The sequence below is a fragment of the Somniosus microcephalus genome, chromosome 5, assembly GCF_052327205.1.
Source record: "Somniosus microcephalus isolate GS21.2 chromosome 5, FLI_Smic_1.0, whole genome shotgun sequence".
In the NCBI taxonomy this organism is placed as follows: Eukaryota; Metazoa; Chordata; class Chondrichthyes; order Squaliformes; family Somniosidae; genus Somniosus; species Somniosus microcephalus.
This window is the reverse complement of record NC_140991.1, coordinates 23,794,228-23,810,012: the sequence shown is the minus strand read 5'-3', so window position 1 is coordinate 23,810,012 and position 15,785 is coordinate 23,794,228. Positions and strand designations below refer to the sequence as shown.

Genomic DNA, 15,785 nt, shown 5'->3' with positions numbered 1-15,785 from the left:
ATTTCAAAACAGAGATTGATAGATTTTTGTTAGGTAAGGGTATTGGGGGATGTGGAACCAGGCGGGTAATTAGAACATAAGAACTAGGAGCAGGAGTAGGCCATGTGGCCCCTCGAGCCTACTCCACCATTCAGTAAGATCATGGCTGATCTTCAACCTCAATGTCACATTCCCACCCGATATCCCATTGGAGTTAAGATACAGATCAGCCACGATCTAATTGAATGACAGAACAGGTTCGAGGGCCTTAGTGGTCTACTTGTGTTCCTATGTTCCTTTGCATTTAGCCCATAAAAGCAGAATTTTTTTTTAGGTCTGTGATCTGAAAGGCAGTGAAATTTTAGTACAAGGCAACCTCAGTCAGTCAGTTGCAAATGCAGTGGTGAGCAAGCTGCAGCAAAAGTCCTATTTAAGGTTTCCCTCATGACCTGCAAATAAAAAACATTGATTTAAAAAACGAAATAACCATTTTGAAATTCAAGCCAATAAACATTCTAAGTTAAACTCCCATTTCACATGAACTGAAGAGACATTAATTCTCTCCAGCGGAGGGCTTGGAAAGCACACTGGCATATTTGCAGATGGTTCCCTCAAGGCGGTGATGGAGAGTTGCCACCGTCGGTTGTCAAGGGCAACCTCCCAGAGAAGAGTCATTGAAATATCTGACTGGCGTTGGCTGGCAGGGCAATTGCTCTCTGCCCCGTCGGGCCACCTGGCTGCAAATTTGGAAGTAGATGGTAGACCCGAGGAAAGGCGTCAAGATAATGCTAACTAGAGGATTCCTATAACGAGGATTCGTCCAAGTATACATACCCAGGAAGTACGCCCTCGGAGGCTGTCACTCTTTTGCTACTTGCCCCTTTAAGACTTTCTTGCCACCTTACAGACCTTTTCTGTGCTTAGCATGCATTGATGCCCATAAAACAGCATGGCATACATACAGACTGAAACTTACATTTGAAACTCTTGTAACACTAAACTGTTAGCAGTGCCTCAGACAGCAAATTCTCTCAACGCATCTTAGGTGCAGGATGCATGTCCAGTTACTGGGCTAATCCTACTGGCCTCAATGACTGGTGATAACTATATGACACAAGAGAACATCACAGCTAAATGCAATCCTGCCTTTACCTGACATACAGACACATGGGCAATGTTAACCTAACCCGCCATGTGGAAACTGTCGGGTTCGGGTGCAGTGTTGGTTTTACACCTCCACCTGATTTTACTCTCCATGGAGAGTAATATTGGGCGGGGTGTAAAACCGCCGCTCCACCCGATCTCGTGAGGCTCCCGCCCGGCGAGTTAGATTAAAATTCCCCCCACACACGCACTTCCAGGAGGGGTCACTGAGTGATGTTCAGCAGCCGGATCTCGTCACATTTTTCACTTCTCTTAACCTGGCATTCTGAAACCAATTCGAATTGTTCCAACCACCTCCTTGGCTGAGATCTGGAACTCAGCACAGTCTGGACATTGAACCTGGGACTTCCTGCTCTCTCTAGCTCAGGTACTCACTGGATAAACTCGCTGAACCATCAAGGGAATGCAAGACAATTTTTTTTCCATTTATTTTCGCATCTTGTGATGTGGGAGCATTAATTATTGAGACTATTAAGCTGTTCAGTGAATTTTTTTATCAGATAATGTATGAGAACTGGAGCTATAGATCCATCCCTGCTCTGCCCTTATCCTGCCCCCTGTTTGCTTTTGGTGTTGTCAGCAGGTGACAACCCAAAGTAAGCAAGTTGGATGGGTACAAGGTGACTACATTTACTGTGGGGGGCGAACTGGCAAAACTCACTCATTTTAATTATTTTCTTTGACAAATGTCCAGAATTTTAACATTCTTCATGCAAGTGCAGCAGGCTGTTAAGAAGGCAAATGGTATGTTGGCCTTCATAGCGAGAGGATTCGAGTACAGGAGCAAGGATGTCTTGCTGCAGTTGTACAGGGCTTTGGTGAGACCATACTTGAGTATTGTGTGCAGTTTTGGTCGCCTTACCTGAGGAAGGATGTTCTTGCCATGGAGGGAGTGCAGCGAAGATTCACCAGACTGATACCTGGGATGGCAGGAATGACGTATGAGGAGAGATTGGGTCGATTGGGCTTGTATTCGCTGGAGTTTAGAAGAATGAGAGGGGATCTCATTGAAACTTATAAAATTCTAACAGGACTAGACAGACTAGATGCAGGAAGGATGTTCCCGATGGTCAGGGAGTCCAGAACCAGGGGTCACAGTCTAAGGATATTGGGTAGGCCATTTAGGACTGAGATGAGGAGGAATTTCTTCACCCAGAGAGTGGTGAACCTGTGGAATTCTCTACCACAGAAGGCCGTTGAGGCCAATTTATTAAATATATTCAAGAAGGAGTTAGATATATTTCTTAAGGCTAAAGGGATCAAGGGGTATGGGGAGAAAGCAGGGACCGGGTACTGAATTTGGATGATCAGCCATGATCGCATTGAATGGCGGAACAGGCTCGAGGGGCCGAATGGCCTACTCCTGCTCCTATCTTCTATGTTTCATATGAAGTTGTACAGCTTTAATATCAGATAGTAACTCATTTCAAAAAAATAAACTCTCAAAGACAAAATGTGAGATTGTAAAAGCACAGCTAACAGGACGTGTTTACTGGATGTGTTCACTTGTGAAGTGCAGCGACGGAACTCTGCTGTGGAAGAGAAGGTGACTTTGGTGACAATACTCGGCTTTCACCTCTGGCTGTCCACATCTCGCTCGGCCTCACTGCAGATATCAGTCCACAGCACAACACTACCACAGATCAATAATGCTGGAAATTGAAAGTTAGCACTGGTGCGGCGTGGTAGGGGATTTTCTTCAGATTTGAGCAGCAGAGTCACTAAATCCAGAGTAGAATAATGGTCTCACTTTGAGCATGGAAAAAGAAATGTAATAATCATATGGATTTTTTTTCCCACAAGATCAGCGACAACTTAGATTTATATAGCGATTTTAATGTAGTAAAATGTCCCAAGGCGCTTCACAGGAGCATAATCAGTCAAAATTTGACACCGAGCCACATAAGGAGCTTTAGGGACAGGTGACCAAAAGCTTGGTCAAAGATGTATGTCTTTGAAGAAAGAGCGTCTTAAAGGAGCTGCAGAGGCGGAGAGGTTTGGGGAGGTAATTCCAGAGCTTTGGGCCTGAACAGCTGAAGGTACGGCTGCCAATGGTGGGGCAATGTAAATCGGGGATGTACCAGAGGCTAGGAGTGGAGGAGCGCAGAGATCTCGGAGGGTTGTGGGGCTGGAGGAGATTACAGAGATAGGGAGGGACGAGGCCACGGAGGGATTTGAACATAAGAATGCAAATTTTAAATTCCAGGTGTTGCTGGACCCACAGCCAATGTAGGTCAGTGAGCACAGGGGCGATGAGTGAACGGGACTTGCTGTGAGTTAGGATACGGGCAGCAGAGAATACCAGAAAATAAACAGGATAAGGAATGTCATTCTGCCCATCCTAGCACATCTATCTAGAGAAACCTACATGCCCACCCTCAAGTGTTTCTCGAATGAGTGCAAGGGTTTTGCCCACCCGATCCCACCCAGGAATCCATCCCAAGCATTGATCGCTCCATATGAAGGACTTCTGGCATCAGTCCTAACTTTGCCTTTCAGCACTTTGAACCTGTGTCTTTTTGTCCTTCTATCAAAGTGTACCATGACAAGAACATAAGAAACAGGAGCAGGAGCAGGCCATTGGGCCCCTCGAGCTTGCTCCGCCATTCAGTAAGATCATGGCTGATCTGATCTTGGCCTCAACTCCACTTTCCTGCCTGCTCCCCATAACCTTGGACTCCCCTGTAGCTCAAATATCTGTCTATCTCGGCCTTCATTGACTCAGCCTCCACAGTTCTCTAGGGTAAAGAATTCCAAAGATTCACGGCCCTCTGAGAGAAGAAATTCCTCCTCATCTCCATCTTAAATGGGCGACCCCTTATCCTGAAACTATGCCCCCTAGTTCTAGATTCCCCGACGAGGAGAAACATCCTCTCAGCATCTACCCTGTCAAGCCCACTCAGAATAGAAACATAGAAACATAGAAGATAGGAGCAGGAGTAGGCCATTCGGCCCCTCGAGCCTGCTCCGCCATTCAATGAGATCATGGCTGATCATCCAAGTTCAGTACCCTGTCCCTGCCTTCTCTCCATATCCCTTGATCCCTTTAGCCTTAAGAAATATATCTAACTCCTTCTTGAATATATTTAATGAATTGGCCTCTACTGCCTTCTGTGGTAGAGAATTCCACAGGTTCACCACTCTCTGGGTGAAGAAATTCCTCCTCATCTCTGTCCTAAATGGCTTACCCCTTCTCCTTAGACTGTGACCCCTGGTTCTGGACTCCCCGGCCATCGGGAATCTTGTATGTTTCAATAAGATCACCTCTCATTCTTCTAAACTCCAATGAGTATAGGCCCAACCTGCTCAACATTTCCTCATAAGACAACCCTTTCATCTCAGGAATCAACCTAGTGAACCTTCGCTGAACTGCCTCCAATGGAAGTATATCCTTCCTTAAATAAAGTGACCAAAACTGTAAGCAGTACTCCAGGTGCGGTCTCACCAACGCCCTGTACAGTTGTAGCGAGACTTCCTTACTTTTATACTCCATCCCCCCCAAGCAATAAAGGCCAACATTCCATTTGCCTTCCTAATTACTTGGTGTACCTGCATGTTAACTTTTTGTGTTTCATGTACAAGGACACCCAGAGGACACGCATTCTGTAGTCTCTCTCCATTTAAATAATATTTTGCTTTACTATTCTTCCTACCAAAGTGGATAACCTCACATTTTCCCACATTATATCCCACAATGTGCTGCATATTTACCTTTTTCTATCCAGTTTAATTTCTTCAATAACGCTTTAAGGTCCCCTCTCTGCCACCTCCTTTCAAGGCTTAAGAAAACCAAGTTTCTCATCTTTTCTCCTAACTATCACAAACTTGGATGTTAATTCTGATTCCCTTCCAGGTGGCGGGGTTGTGATTGTAAGCGAGGAAAATCTGGAAGGTGAAATAGAACTAACAGACTCAGGTGTTACCCAGATCAATAGTTTTATTACGAGTGCACACGAGAGAACTATCTCAGCTACCCTTAGCTAGAGACATCAAGGGAAAAAGTGACAATACAGCTTAGTTTATACAGTTTATTAGACAACACCCACTCATTACTAATGGGGGTGTATACATGAGAATATTGATACTTCATTGGTTTACATGATTAATCAATCAACTATTAGGTCTGTCCTTTGAACTCGAGTACCCTCTGGATATGTCAGTAAGAAACTTATGGACTGCAGAGGCTTCATTCTAACTTCTGTATTCCTGAGCTGCCTCTTACTCTTGTTATCAGTATGGGAAGGTATTTTCAGCAGAGACATGGCTGGATGACTACAAAGCCACAGTGAGTTATTAGCCTGCTGATGGCCTTACTTGCTGCTATTCATTAATCGTGCCTTTGTTCTCTTATCTCTTCCAAGAACAGGTTCTTTCTAAACAGTTACTCAGTGTAACCACAAGTAACACTTCAGAATGTCTTTGGTCAGCTAAATTTATTTATGTTAGTTTAAAAAGGGTTAATATAGCCAAGTATCCCACGGTGCTTTGTGTTTGTTTTCCAGCCTAACAAGACCGAATGGTACCTTTCAGACATCTTATACCGGTCAGATATTGAGGCCCACCCCTTTATATCCCCATAACCAAATTTTATCCTAACAGTGATAGTAACGTTAGGTCAAAATATTTTATTTCCATGGCTCTTAAAGAGCGTACAGAGCTGTAGAAGTGAAATTGGACATTTGTCGGGGATGCAAAACAGGTGGAATCATGTTTGCCGCCCGTTATAAGACACGCCCGATATTCAGCTCTAGTGAAGTCAATGGAACTGAATATCGGGCGGGACGTCTAACGGGTAACCGATGCGATACCGCCTGTTTTGCGAACCCTTCCATGTCCAATTTCACCCCCATCTCTCTCTGATGATTGCTAAAGTAAAACTCACACAGCTATTTTGTTTTCCTAAACGAAGGTTTAACTGCCAGCACTAGCCATCAGCACCAGAGCCTGTGCGCTGGCAGAGATCTGTCTCCAGGGAGGCCATTGGCCGTAGCTTCGGATATTCAAGTGGAAGAACTGCATATACGGTAAGAAGACTTTTGTATTTTAAAGTAGTCCATGTCCTTGTGACAAAATCTGTTCCGGTTGCAGCGTTACACTGTTACGTGAATGTGGTGGGGTAATTTTATGAAAATATATTTCTGCCATTTTTTTTCTGTTGAAATCACTGAGAAAATATGAAATTGCAGCTTATGGGGTATCTCCCACAGATTGAGCTGGAAGAAGAAATTACACCAGTGCAAGTGCGATCTTGCATCTGACACAAAATGCCGAACTGGTACTGGCTTGCTGGTACCTGCCTTGCAGTGACTCAGAAATGCAGCATACCGGGTCCGTATTTACAGCTCTGCCCACCAATGCTTATTTTGAGGGTATGTTGTGTGTTTAGTTGGATGGCGTCAGGGAATGGGGACGGGCAATGAGTGGCTCCTGCCTACGAGTGGTGATATTGGATGGGGTCAGGGAATGGGGCCGGGCAATGGGAGACTCCTGCCTACTAGTAGTCACGTAGGATGGAGGTCAGGGAATGGGGACGGGCAATGGGAGGCTCCTGTCTACTAGTAGTCACGTAGGATGGGGGTCAGGGAATGGGGCCGGGCAATGGGAGGCTCCTGCCTACTAGTAGTCACGTAGGATGGGGGTCAGGGAATGGGGCCGGGCAATGGGAGGCTCCTGCCTACTAGCAGTCATGTAGGATGGAGGCCAGGGAATGGGGCCGGGCAATGGGAGGCTCCTGCCTACTAGCAGTCACGCAGGATGGAGGTCAGGGAATGGGGCCGGGCAATGGGAGGCTCCTGCCTGTTAGCAGTCACGTAGGAATGGGGACGGGCAATGGGAGACTCCTGCCTACTAGTAGTCACATTGGTGGTGGTTGTCAATGGGGTGCTTCACTGTCACTGATCTGCATTATCCTACTGGGAGATTGTTTGGGCCTTTTGGACAAGAGGATTATGCCAGAACAGGTTCTTGCATTAATGTTTTGGACTCCGATAAATAGAACACACAATAGGTAAATGTAGAATACAATTTTTTTTAAATTAGCATTCCATTAATAGTGTGGATGATCATAAGCTTCCTTTACCCTGTACAGCAAATCTAAGCTTGAATTTAGCCTCACATGGTGCAGAAATACTACACTCAGGTAGACGTGGCAACTCATTATATTGGTGACTTTGTATGGTGTTTTGAGAGTGCAAATAAATCTCTTTAACATTTGATTCCCCTGTTTAGAGGTTAATAAAGCAGCCTTGTACAGCTGTACAGCTGCACTCGACACTCTGATGAATTAACCCACACCGGCAGCTCAATTCTTTGACTCACATTCAAAGTGTCACTTGTTTTGCAATTCAGACTGGTTGTAAATCCCACGCTATAAACTATTGATTTTTTTTATTTTAAAGCCAGATTAACTGTTCAATATATAATTTGGTTTCTTTTATAAAAAGTAAACAGTGTGCGTATACAATGCCCTTATTCAAATATTGTACTGTAGTACTTTAGCCAAATCTTACCGATACGAATCGGAAAAGGTCCCCTCTATTTTACTGCAGTACTGCACTCAATAAAGAACAAGTGTTCTATCAGGACCCCAGACCGGATCAATAAAAGGGACATAGGCGTGATTCAAGGATCTTGATTGATGCTTTCAATCACAGGGCTCCATGTATTGAGCTGTTCTGGTAGCAACGATGGCCTGTTTTTGAGGCTGGAACCGGTACCCATACAAATGTTTCCCTTAGGTGACGGCTACAGCTCATATAACAACATCAGTTTAAAATGTTTCCTTTTGGCTACCTGGTCTGTTAATGTGGCCACCCAATAATCACAAGTGGATGAGAGTCTGTAGGATGCAGACTGTTTAAAAGGTCGTGGTCCTGCATTATGTTCAGGATTGTCACTGGGATGGCTTAAATTTTCTTTTCCATTTCCCTTTCATTTCTTCCTACTTCTTTCCTCATCCTCGCTTCTAAGGGAATCAATGGATATAGTGATAGGGCGGGAAAGTGGAGTTGATGTCGAAGTTCAGCCATCGAAGAAGAGCAGGGGAGTTATCCCTGGTGTCCTGGCCAATATTTATCCCTCAATCAACATCACAGAAACAGGTTATCTGGTCATTATCACATTGCTGTTTGTGGGAGCTTGCTGTGCGCAAATTGGCTGCCGCGTTTCCTACATTACAACAGTGACTACACTCCAAAAAGTACTTCATTGGCTGTAAAGCGCTTTGAGACGTCTGGTGGTCATGAGAGGCGCTATATAATCTTATGATCTTATTGAATGGGGGAGCAGGCTCGAGGGGCCGTATAGCCTACTCCTGCTCCTATTTCTTATGTTTTCTTATTCATTTAACTTGTTCCATAGTTTTCAGCCTTAAACCTTCAGACTGAAGTAAAAATTAATAATAATAACACAAAATACAGGAAAGTATCTGAAGGGGAATGAAAGGTCCCATCCAAAACGTAAACCCGTGTTTCTCTTTCAAATGCTGACGGGCCTGCTGTGTATTTCCTGCATTCATTTCTTATTGCACATTTCAAGCATTCGTGTTTCTGGCAGTAATCATAGAGTCATAGAGTTGTACAGCACAGAAAGAGGCCCTTCGGCCCATCGTGTCCGCGCCGGCCATCAAGCCATGTCTATTCTAATCCCATTTTCCAGCACTTGGTCCGTAGCCTTGTATGCTATGGCGTTTCAAGTGCTCATCTAAATGCTTCTTGAATGTTGTGAGGGCTCCTGCCTCTACCACCCTTTCAGGCAGTGAGTTCCAGACTCCAACCACCCTCTGGGTGAAAAAGTTTTTCCTCAAATCCCCTCTAAACCTCCTGCCCCTTACCTTGAAACTATGCCCCCTGGTTATTGACCCCTCTACTAAGGGGAAAAAGTTCCTTTCTATCTACCCTATCTATGCCCCTCATAATTTTGTACACCTCAATCAGGTCCCCCCTCAGCCTTCTCTGCTCTAAGGAAAACAACCCCAGCCTGTCCAGTCTCTCTTCATAGCTGAAGCGCTCCAGCCCAGGTAACATCCTGGTGAATCTCCTCCGCACCCTCTCCAATGCAATCACATCCCTCCTATAGTGTGGTGACCAGAACTGCACACAGTATTCCAGCTGTGGCCTAACTAGCGTTTTATACAGCTCCATCATAACCTCCCTGCTCTTATATTCTATGCCTTGGCTAATGAAGGCAAGTATCCCATATGCATTTTTAACCACCTTATCTACCTGTTCTGCTGCCTTCAGGGATCTATGTACATGCACACCAAGGTCCCTCTGATCCTCTGTCCTTCCTAGGGTCTTACCATTCATTGTGTATTCCCTTGCCTTGTTAGTCCTCCCAAAATGCATCACCTCACACTTTTCAGGGTTAAATTCCATTTGCCACTGTTCTGCCCATCTACCCATCCCGTCTATATCGTCCTGTAGCCTGAGGCTTCCCTCCTCACTATTTACCACTCCACCAATTTTTTTGTCATCTGCGAACTTACTGATCATACCTCCTACATTCATATCTAAATCATTAATGTACACTACAAACAGCAAAGGACCCAGCACCGATCCCTGCAGTACACCACTGGACACAGGCTTCCAGTCACAAAAACAACCTTCGACCATCACCCTCTGCCTCCTGCCACTAAGCCAGTTTTGGATCCAATGTGCCAAATTGCCCTGGATCCCATAGTTGCTTTCCAAGAAATTTAGAAAGAAAAAAAACTTGCATTTATATAGAACCTTTCACTGATCAAAGTGCTTCATAGCCAATGAAGTACTTTTGAAATGTAGTCACTGTTGTAATATGTGACAGCCAATTTGCTCACAGCAAGGTCCCACAAACAACAATGAGATAAATGACTAGATTATCTGAATTTGATGGTGTTGAGTGAGGGATAAATATGAGCCAGGACACGGGGAGAATTCCCATGCTCTTTGAATAGTGCCTTGGGATCATTTACGTCCACCTGAGTGACTAGAAGGGGCCTTGGTTTATCATCTCGTCCAAAGCATAGCACCTTTGACAGTGCAACACTCCTTCCGTACTACACTGGAGTATCAGCCTGGATTATGTGCTCAAGTCTCTGGAGTGGGGCTTGAAACCACGAGCTTCTGACTCAAGCGAGGGTGCTACCCACTGAGCTACGACTGACACCTACCTCATAGAATCATAGAATGATACAGCACAGAAGGAGGCCATTCGGCCCATCGTGCCTGTGCCGGCTCTTTGAAAGAGCTGTCCAATTACTCCCACTCTCCTCCTCTTTCCCCATAGCCCTGTAATTTTTTTCCTTTCAGGTTCTCAGTTTAGGTTGGTGGATTAATCTGAAGGTAAAGCTGTGGTTTCTTTTTGATTTCAGAGTTGCCATACAGATGGATGAGAATGAAGCCTTAAAGGCGGCTTTGCAAAGCACTTTAAAAGCCAAAGAAGAAGACCTGAAATTGTATCATGACACGATGGGCCAGGTGAAGCAGGTCTTCCTACAGGCTCTTCGACAGCACAAAGAAAAAAATTAAATCGGCTACTTCAACTGAAGAAACATTCCTTGATTTAGTGTTGCGGAGGTATCCAAAATAATGCTCTGGCATTTGGAGAACAGACAGGGTCAAAAGAGAAAAGAACAAATCCAATTCAGGACCGCATCAGCCTGGACTATTACAAACTAGACATTGGGCTAATTGAGTGATTGTCTGACAATCATTTGGCTTCACTCAAGCCTTTTATAAGTCAAAGGACGGAGGAGTCAGATTCACGCAAGATGATAACCGAGGCAGGTCACTCAACCCATCTGCGGTTCGCTCCCATCACAGTATCCAACTGTCTCTTAAATGACTCCCAAGGTTTCTGTTTTCACTATCCCAGCCAAAAGTCCGTCCCAAGTGTTGATCAACTGCAGTAATGGTACCAGGAGGGATAACGAATGCAGGAAACAATTGGGAGCACATACAGCCATATTTGGTGGGTGGGGGGCAGGGTTGGGGGGCTAGCTATTATTTTCTTCCACCTGCATTTCAAAGAAAAGGCTTAAAATTGGTTTGTAAGAATTGTATCTTTAGAATAGGCATAGCAATTATTGTTAAAGTTAACTCTATATAGAAAAAAAAACACTTGTCACATTGCTGTGTGCAACCACATATTGAAGACTACTGGTCTACCCTATAGAAAGCAGACTTTCAATATTACAGTTGATGTGACCAGTCTGTCCTGTGTCTTGCAGGGTACAAGCAGACAAGAAAATGATTTATCTTGCTGATACCTCAATATTGGCTTCCATATTCAGAAAACATTTTTTTTTTGGTGATGCAGGTTTCTAAAAAAAATAAAATCAAGTCCAGTGTTGCAATCATCCCAACAGGAACCCATTTTGTAGAGTAGGGGTGAATCCAAGTCACTTTTCTTTGCATGATCAATGCCAGCTGTGTGTTCTTTTCTCAAGCTCCCACCTGGAAACCTTTACTGTCACCTGCAGTGCTCTATGTTGTTTTTCCATTTCTCTAGGGTGTAAAGGGAGAAACACGGTAGTTTGGAGTTACTAAAAACACAGGTCAGTCTCCATCATGTACTTTCCACTACAGAGCTGCTGAGGGTACAAAACTGGTCTGAACAGGCTGCCACCAATTCAGCAATCTTCCTCCTCAATGCCAGAAGGTTGGAGTGCATAAAACATGGACATTCCTTCATGCATCGGGATTGAGATTATATTGCCAGGGGGGCTCTGAATTGCACCTGGCCCTTGCTGCGCCCGCCCAATATCCGCATGGCAGGAGGAAAGCAATTCCCCAGCACTGTTCACCTCGGTGAACACTTGTACACTCCGAAGAAATGCAGGCAGATTGCTGCATGTAAATGTGCAAATATATTAACCTCATTTAAAAATAAATGTACCTTCATGCTATGTAACAGGAAGCGTTTATGCAGCTTGCTTTATGATACAAAATGCCAATCGAAGATACAAGAAATAAATCAAGGGGGAGAACTTACTAGATTTAATGTAAGTTTAAAAAATGGTAATGGAGAAAATAATGAGACTGAAGATAGATAAATCTCCAGGCTCTGATGGTTTTCATCCCAGGGTATTAAAAGAACTAGGTGAAGAAATTGCAGTTGCTGTAGTCATGATCTTCCAAAACACTCTCGATTCAGGAATTGTCCCCTTGATTTGCAAAATTGCCGAAGTATCGCCATTATTTAAGAAGAGTGGGAGAGAGAAACCAGGAAATTATAGACCTATTAATCTAATGTCTGTTGTGGTGAAGTTACTAGAATCAGTTATTAAGTACAGGGTGACTGAGCACTTGGACAAATATTAACTGATCAGAGAGAGCCAGCGTGGATTTGTAAAGATATGTTTAACTAACCTAGTTGAATTTTTGAGGTGATTACTAACATGGTAGAGAAGGGAGTGCCTATGAATGTTATTTATATGGACTTCCAAAAGGCATTCGATAAGGTTCCACATAAGAGACTGTTAACAAAAATGAAAGTGCATAGAATTGGAGGCAACCTATTGACACAGGTAGGAAATTGGTTTGGAGGTAGAAGAGAGAGTAGGGATAATGGGTGACATGAATCAGTCATTCATAAAAGAAAGACTAATGAAATGATACTGAGCAGCCTGCGGGCGGCGCTGTCCAGGGAGAGTATAAATACTCGGGCACGGGCCCAGCTTGCGCAAGACATTCTTAACAGGAACTAGTGAAGGACACAACTAGACCTTCATGTTGTAAAACAGTTGATTAAAGCTTTGTTTAACGCTTAGACCAAGTGCCTAGTAGTTTTCTTACGTCAATGGGTATTTAATCCATTTGGCAGGATATGACTAGTGATGTTCCCCAGGGATTTGTATTGGGGCCTCAGCTTTTCACTATTTATCAATGAGTTAGATGAAGGAATAGAAAGCCGTATATCCAAGTTTGCTGATGACACTAAATTAAATGGTACAGTAAGTAGTGTAGATGGAAGCAGAACGTTGCAAAGGGACATGGATAGATTAATTTCTGAATGGGCAAAACTGTGGCAGATGGGGTTCAATGTCCGGAAGTGAGTGGTCATCCACTTTGTACCTAAGAAAGATAGATCAGGGTATTTTCTAAATGATAAGAAACTAGGAACTGCGGAGGGGCAGAGAGATTTAGAGTTCCATTTACAGAAATCACTAAAGGCTAGTGGACAGGTACAAAAAATGATGAAAAAGGCTAATGGATTGTTGGCCTTTATCTCAAGAGGCTGGAATACAAAGGGGTGGAAGTAATGTTACAGCTGTACAGAGCTCTGGTTAGACCCCATCGGGAGCACTGCGTTCAGCTCTGGGCACCGCACCTCAGGAAGGGATACACTGACCTTGGAGGGGGAGCAGCGCAGATTCACCAGAATTATACTGGGACTAAAAGGGTTCAATTATGAGGACAGGTTACATAGACTAGGCTTGTATTCCCTTGAGTATGGAAGATTAAGGGGTGATCTAATTGAGGTGGTTTATGATGATTAAATGATTTTGTAGGGTAGATAGAGAGAAATTATTTCTTCAGGTGGGGGAGGCCAGAACAAGGGGCCATAACCTTAAAATTAGAGCCAGGCCGTTCAAGGGTGATGTCAGGAAGCACTTCACACAAAGGGTAGTGGAAATCTGGAACTCCCTCAAAAAGCTGTGGATGCTGGGTCAGTTGAAAATTTCCAACCTGAGGGTTGATCGATTGTTGTTAGGTAAGGGTATTAAGGGACATGGAGCAAAGGCAGGTAGATGGAGTTAACATACAGATCAGCCATGATCTAATTGAATGGCGGAACAGGCTCTAGGGGCTGAATGGCCTCCTCCTGTTCATAGAATCATAGAAATTTACAGCACAGAAGGAGGCCATTCGGCCCATCTCGTCTGTGCTGGCTGACCAAGAGCTCTCCACCCTAATCCCACTTTCCAGCACTTGGTCCGTAGCCTTGTAGGTTACGGCACTTCAAGTTCATATCCAAGTACTTTTTAAATGCGATGAGGGTCTCTGCCTCTACCACCCTTTCAGGCAGTGAGTTCCAGACCCCCACCACTCTCTGGGTGAAAAACAATTCTCCTCAAATCCCCTCTAAACTTCCGACCAATTACTTTAAATCTATGCCCCCTGGTTATTGACCCTTCCGCTAAGGGAAATGGGTCCTTCCTATCCACTCTAGCTATGCCCCTCATAATTTTATACACCTCAATTAGGTTTCCCCTCAGCCTCCTCTGTTCCAAAGAAAACAAACCCAGCCAATGTGGTGACCAGAACTGTACGCAGTATTCTAGCTGCGGCCTAACTAGTGTTTTATACAGTTCAAGCATAATCTCCCTACTCTTATATTCTATGCCTTGGCTAATAAAGGCAAGTATCCCATATGCCTTCTTAACCACCTTATCTACCTGTCCTGCTACCTTCAGGGATCTGTGGACATGCACTCCAAGGTCCCTCTGATCTTCTGCACTTCTCAGTGTCCTACCATTTATTGTGTATTCCTTTGCCTTGTTAGCCCTCCCCAAATGCATTACCTCACACTTCTCCAGATTGAATTCCATTTGCCACTGTTCTGCCCACCTGACCAGTCCATTGATATCTTCATGCAGTCTACAGCTTTCTTCTTCCTAGGTAAAAAACGGTGGTAATGGCAGGAAAATTGGCCAGCGGGACCTACTGCCATATCCTTGCATTGACCTCAATTTCCCCTCCCCCACCCCCTCCAGGACATGTAAATGTCAACGAGGGAGTGGATGGCAGAATGAATCAATGGAGGGTTAGGGTTAGGGTAGGACTGAGTAGAAGCCCATGCCTCCCAATACCTTGCACCCACTCACTTATCTCTGGAGACCACTGGCCTCTGCCAAGACCAACGAGGCTGTCATTGCTATCCTCACTTGTCCTTTCCTTATATTGCCATCAGGCTTTTAAAGCACAAGGTTACTAATAGCTACTTACTGATTTAACTTGGTTTTTTTTTCTCCTGATCTAGGGGCCACAGAAGCATTTAAGGGGAATCTAGAAGAGCGCATGAGGGAGAAAGGAATAGAAGGATATATCGGTAAGCTAAGACGAAGTAGTGTGGGAGGAGGCTCGTGTGGAGCATAAACACCAGCCGAATGGCCTGTTCATCTGCTGGAAATCCTATGTAATTTTAATCTTGGTAGTGTCCTGCAGAATGGGTCTCGGCCCTTCGGCCCTTTTCAACTTAAAAAAGGCAAAGCAGAGCTTTGTGCACTTGAAACAGTCAGTGAGATTTCTGACGGGAGGGAAGAGCTAATGAACCGGCCAGTAGGGAAACCGAGCTATACAGACCCAGGAAGGTCTGAGGTCTGATCCCCCTTACTGTGCTGAGCTGGCTGATCTCAGCTGGGGCGGAGGTAGATGTGTGAAAATCTTCCGCCCCACCGCACCTCGGCTAGCACAGAGGAAAAAAAAATAATCACCCAGGATGCCCGCTCCCAATTGCTACTAAAATGTCTGTGTGCACGGTTATCAGTGAGGACAGGATTGGGATGGGTTGTGTTCAGAGAAGGTTCATGAGGTTGATTCCGGAGATGAAGGGGTTGTCTTATGAAGAAAGGTTGAGCGGGTTGGGCCTATACTCATTGGAGTTTAGAAGAATGAGAGGTGATCTTATTGAAACATATAAGATTCTGAAGGGGGCTCGAC

The 15,785-nt window shown here is 44.5% G+C and overlaps 1 protein-coding gene across 1 annotated transcript in view; it reads left to right on the top strand.

The window, feature by feature from the left end:
• ccdc13 (coiled-coil domain containing 13) overlaps positions 1 to 12,033 on the top strand; it is an 80,711-nt gene extending 68,678 nt beyond the window's left edge. The window contains exons 14-15 of the mRNA XM_085987440.1: positions 6,053 to 6,167; positions 10,493 to 12,033. Coding sequence (XP_085843566.1) covers positions 6,053 to 6,167; positions 10,493 to 10,649 — 272 coding nt within the window. The 3' untranslated portion in view covers positions 10,650 to 12,033. The remainder of the gene's footprint in view (positions 1 to 6,052; positions 6,168 to 10,492) is intronic.
• Positions 12,034 to 15,785: the final 3,752 nt, after the last annotated feature.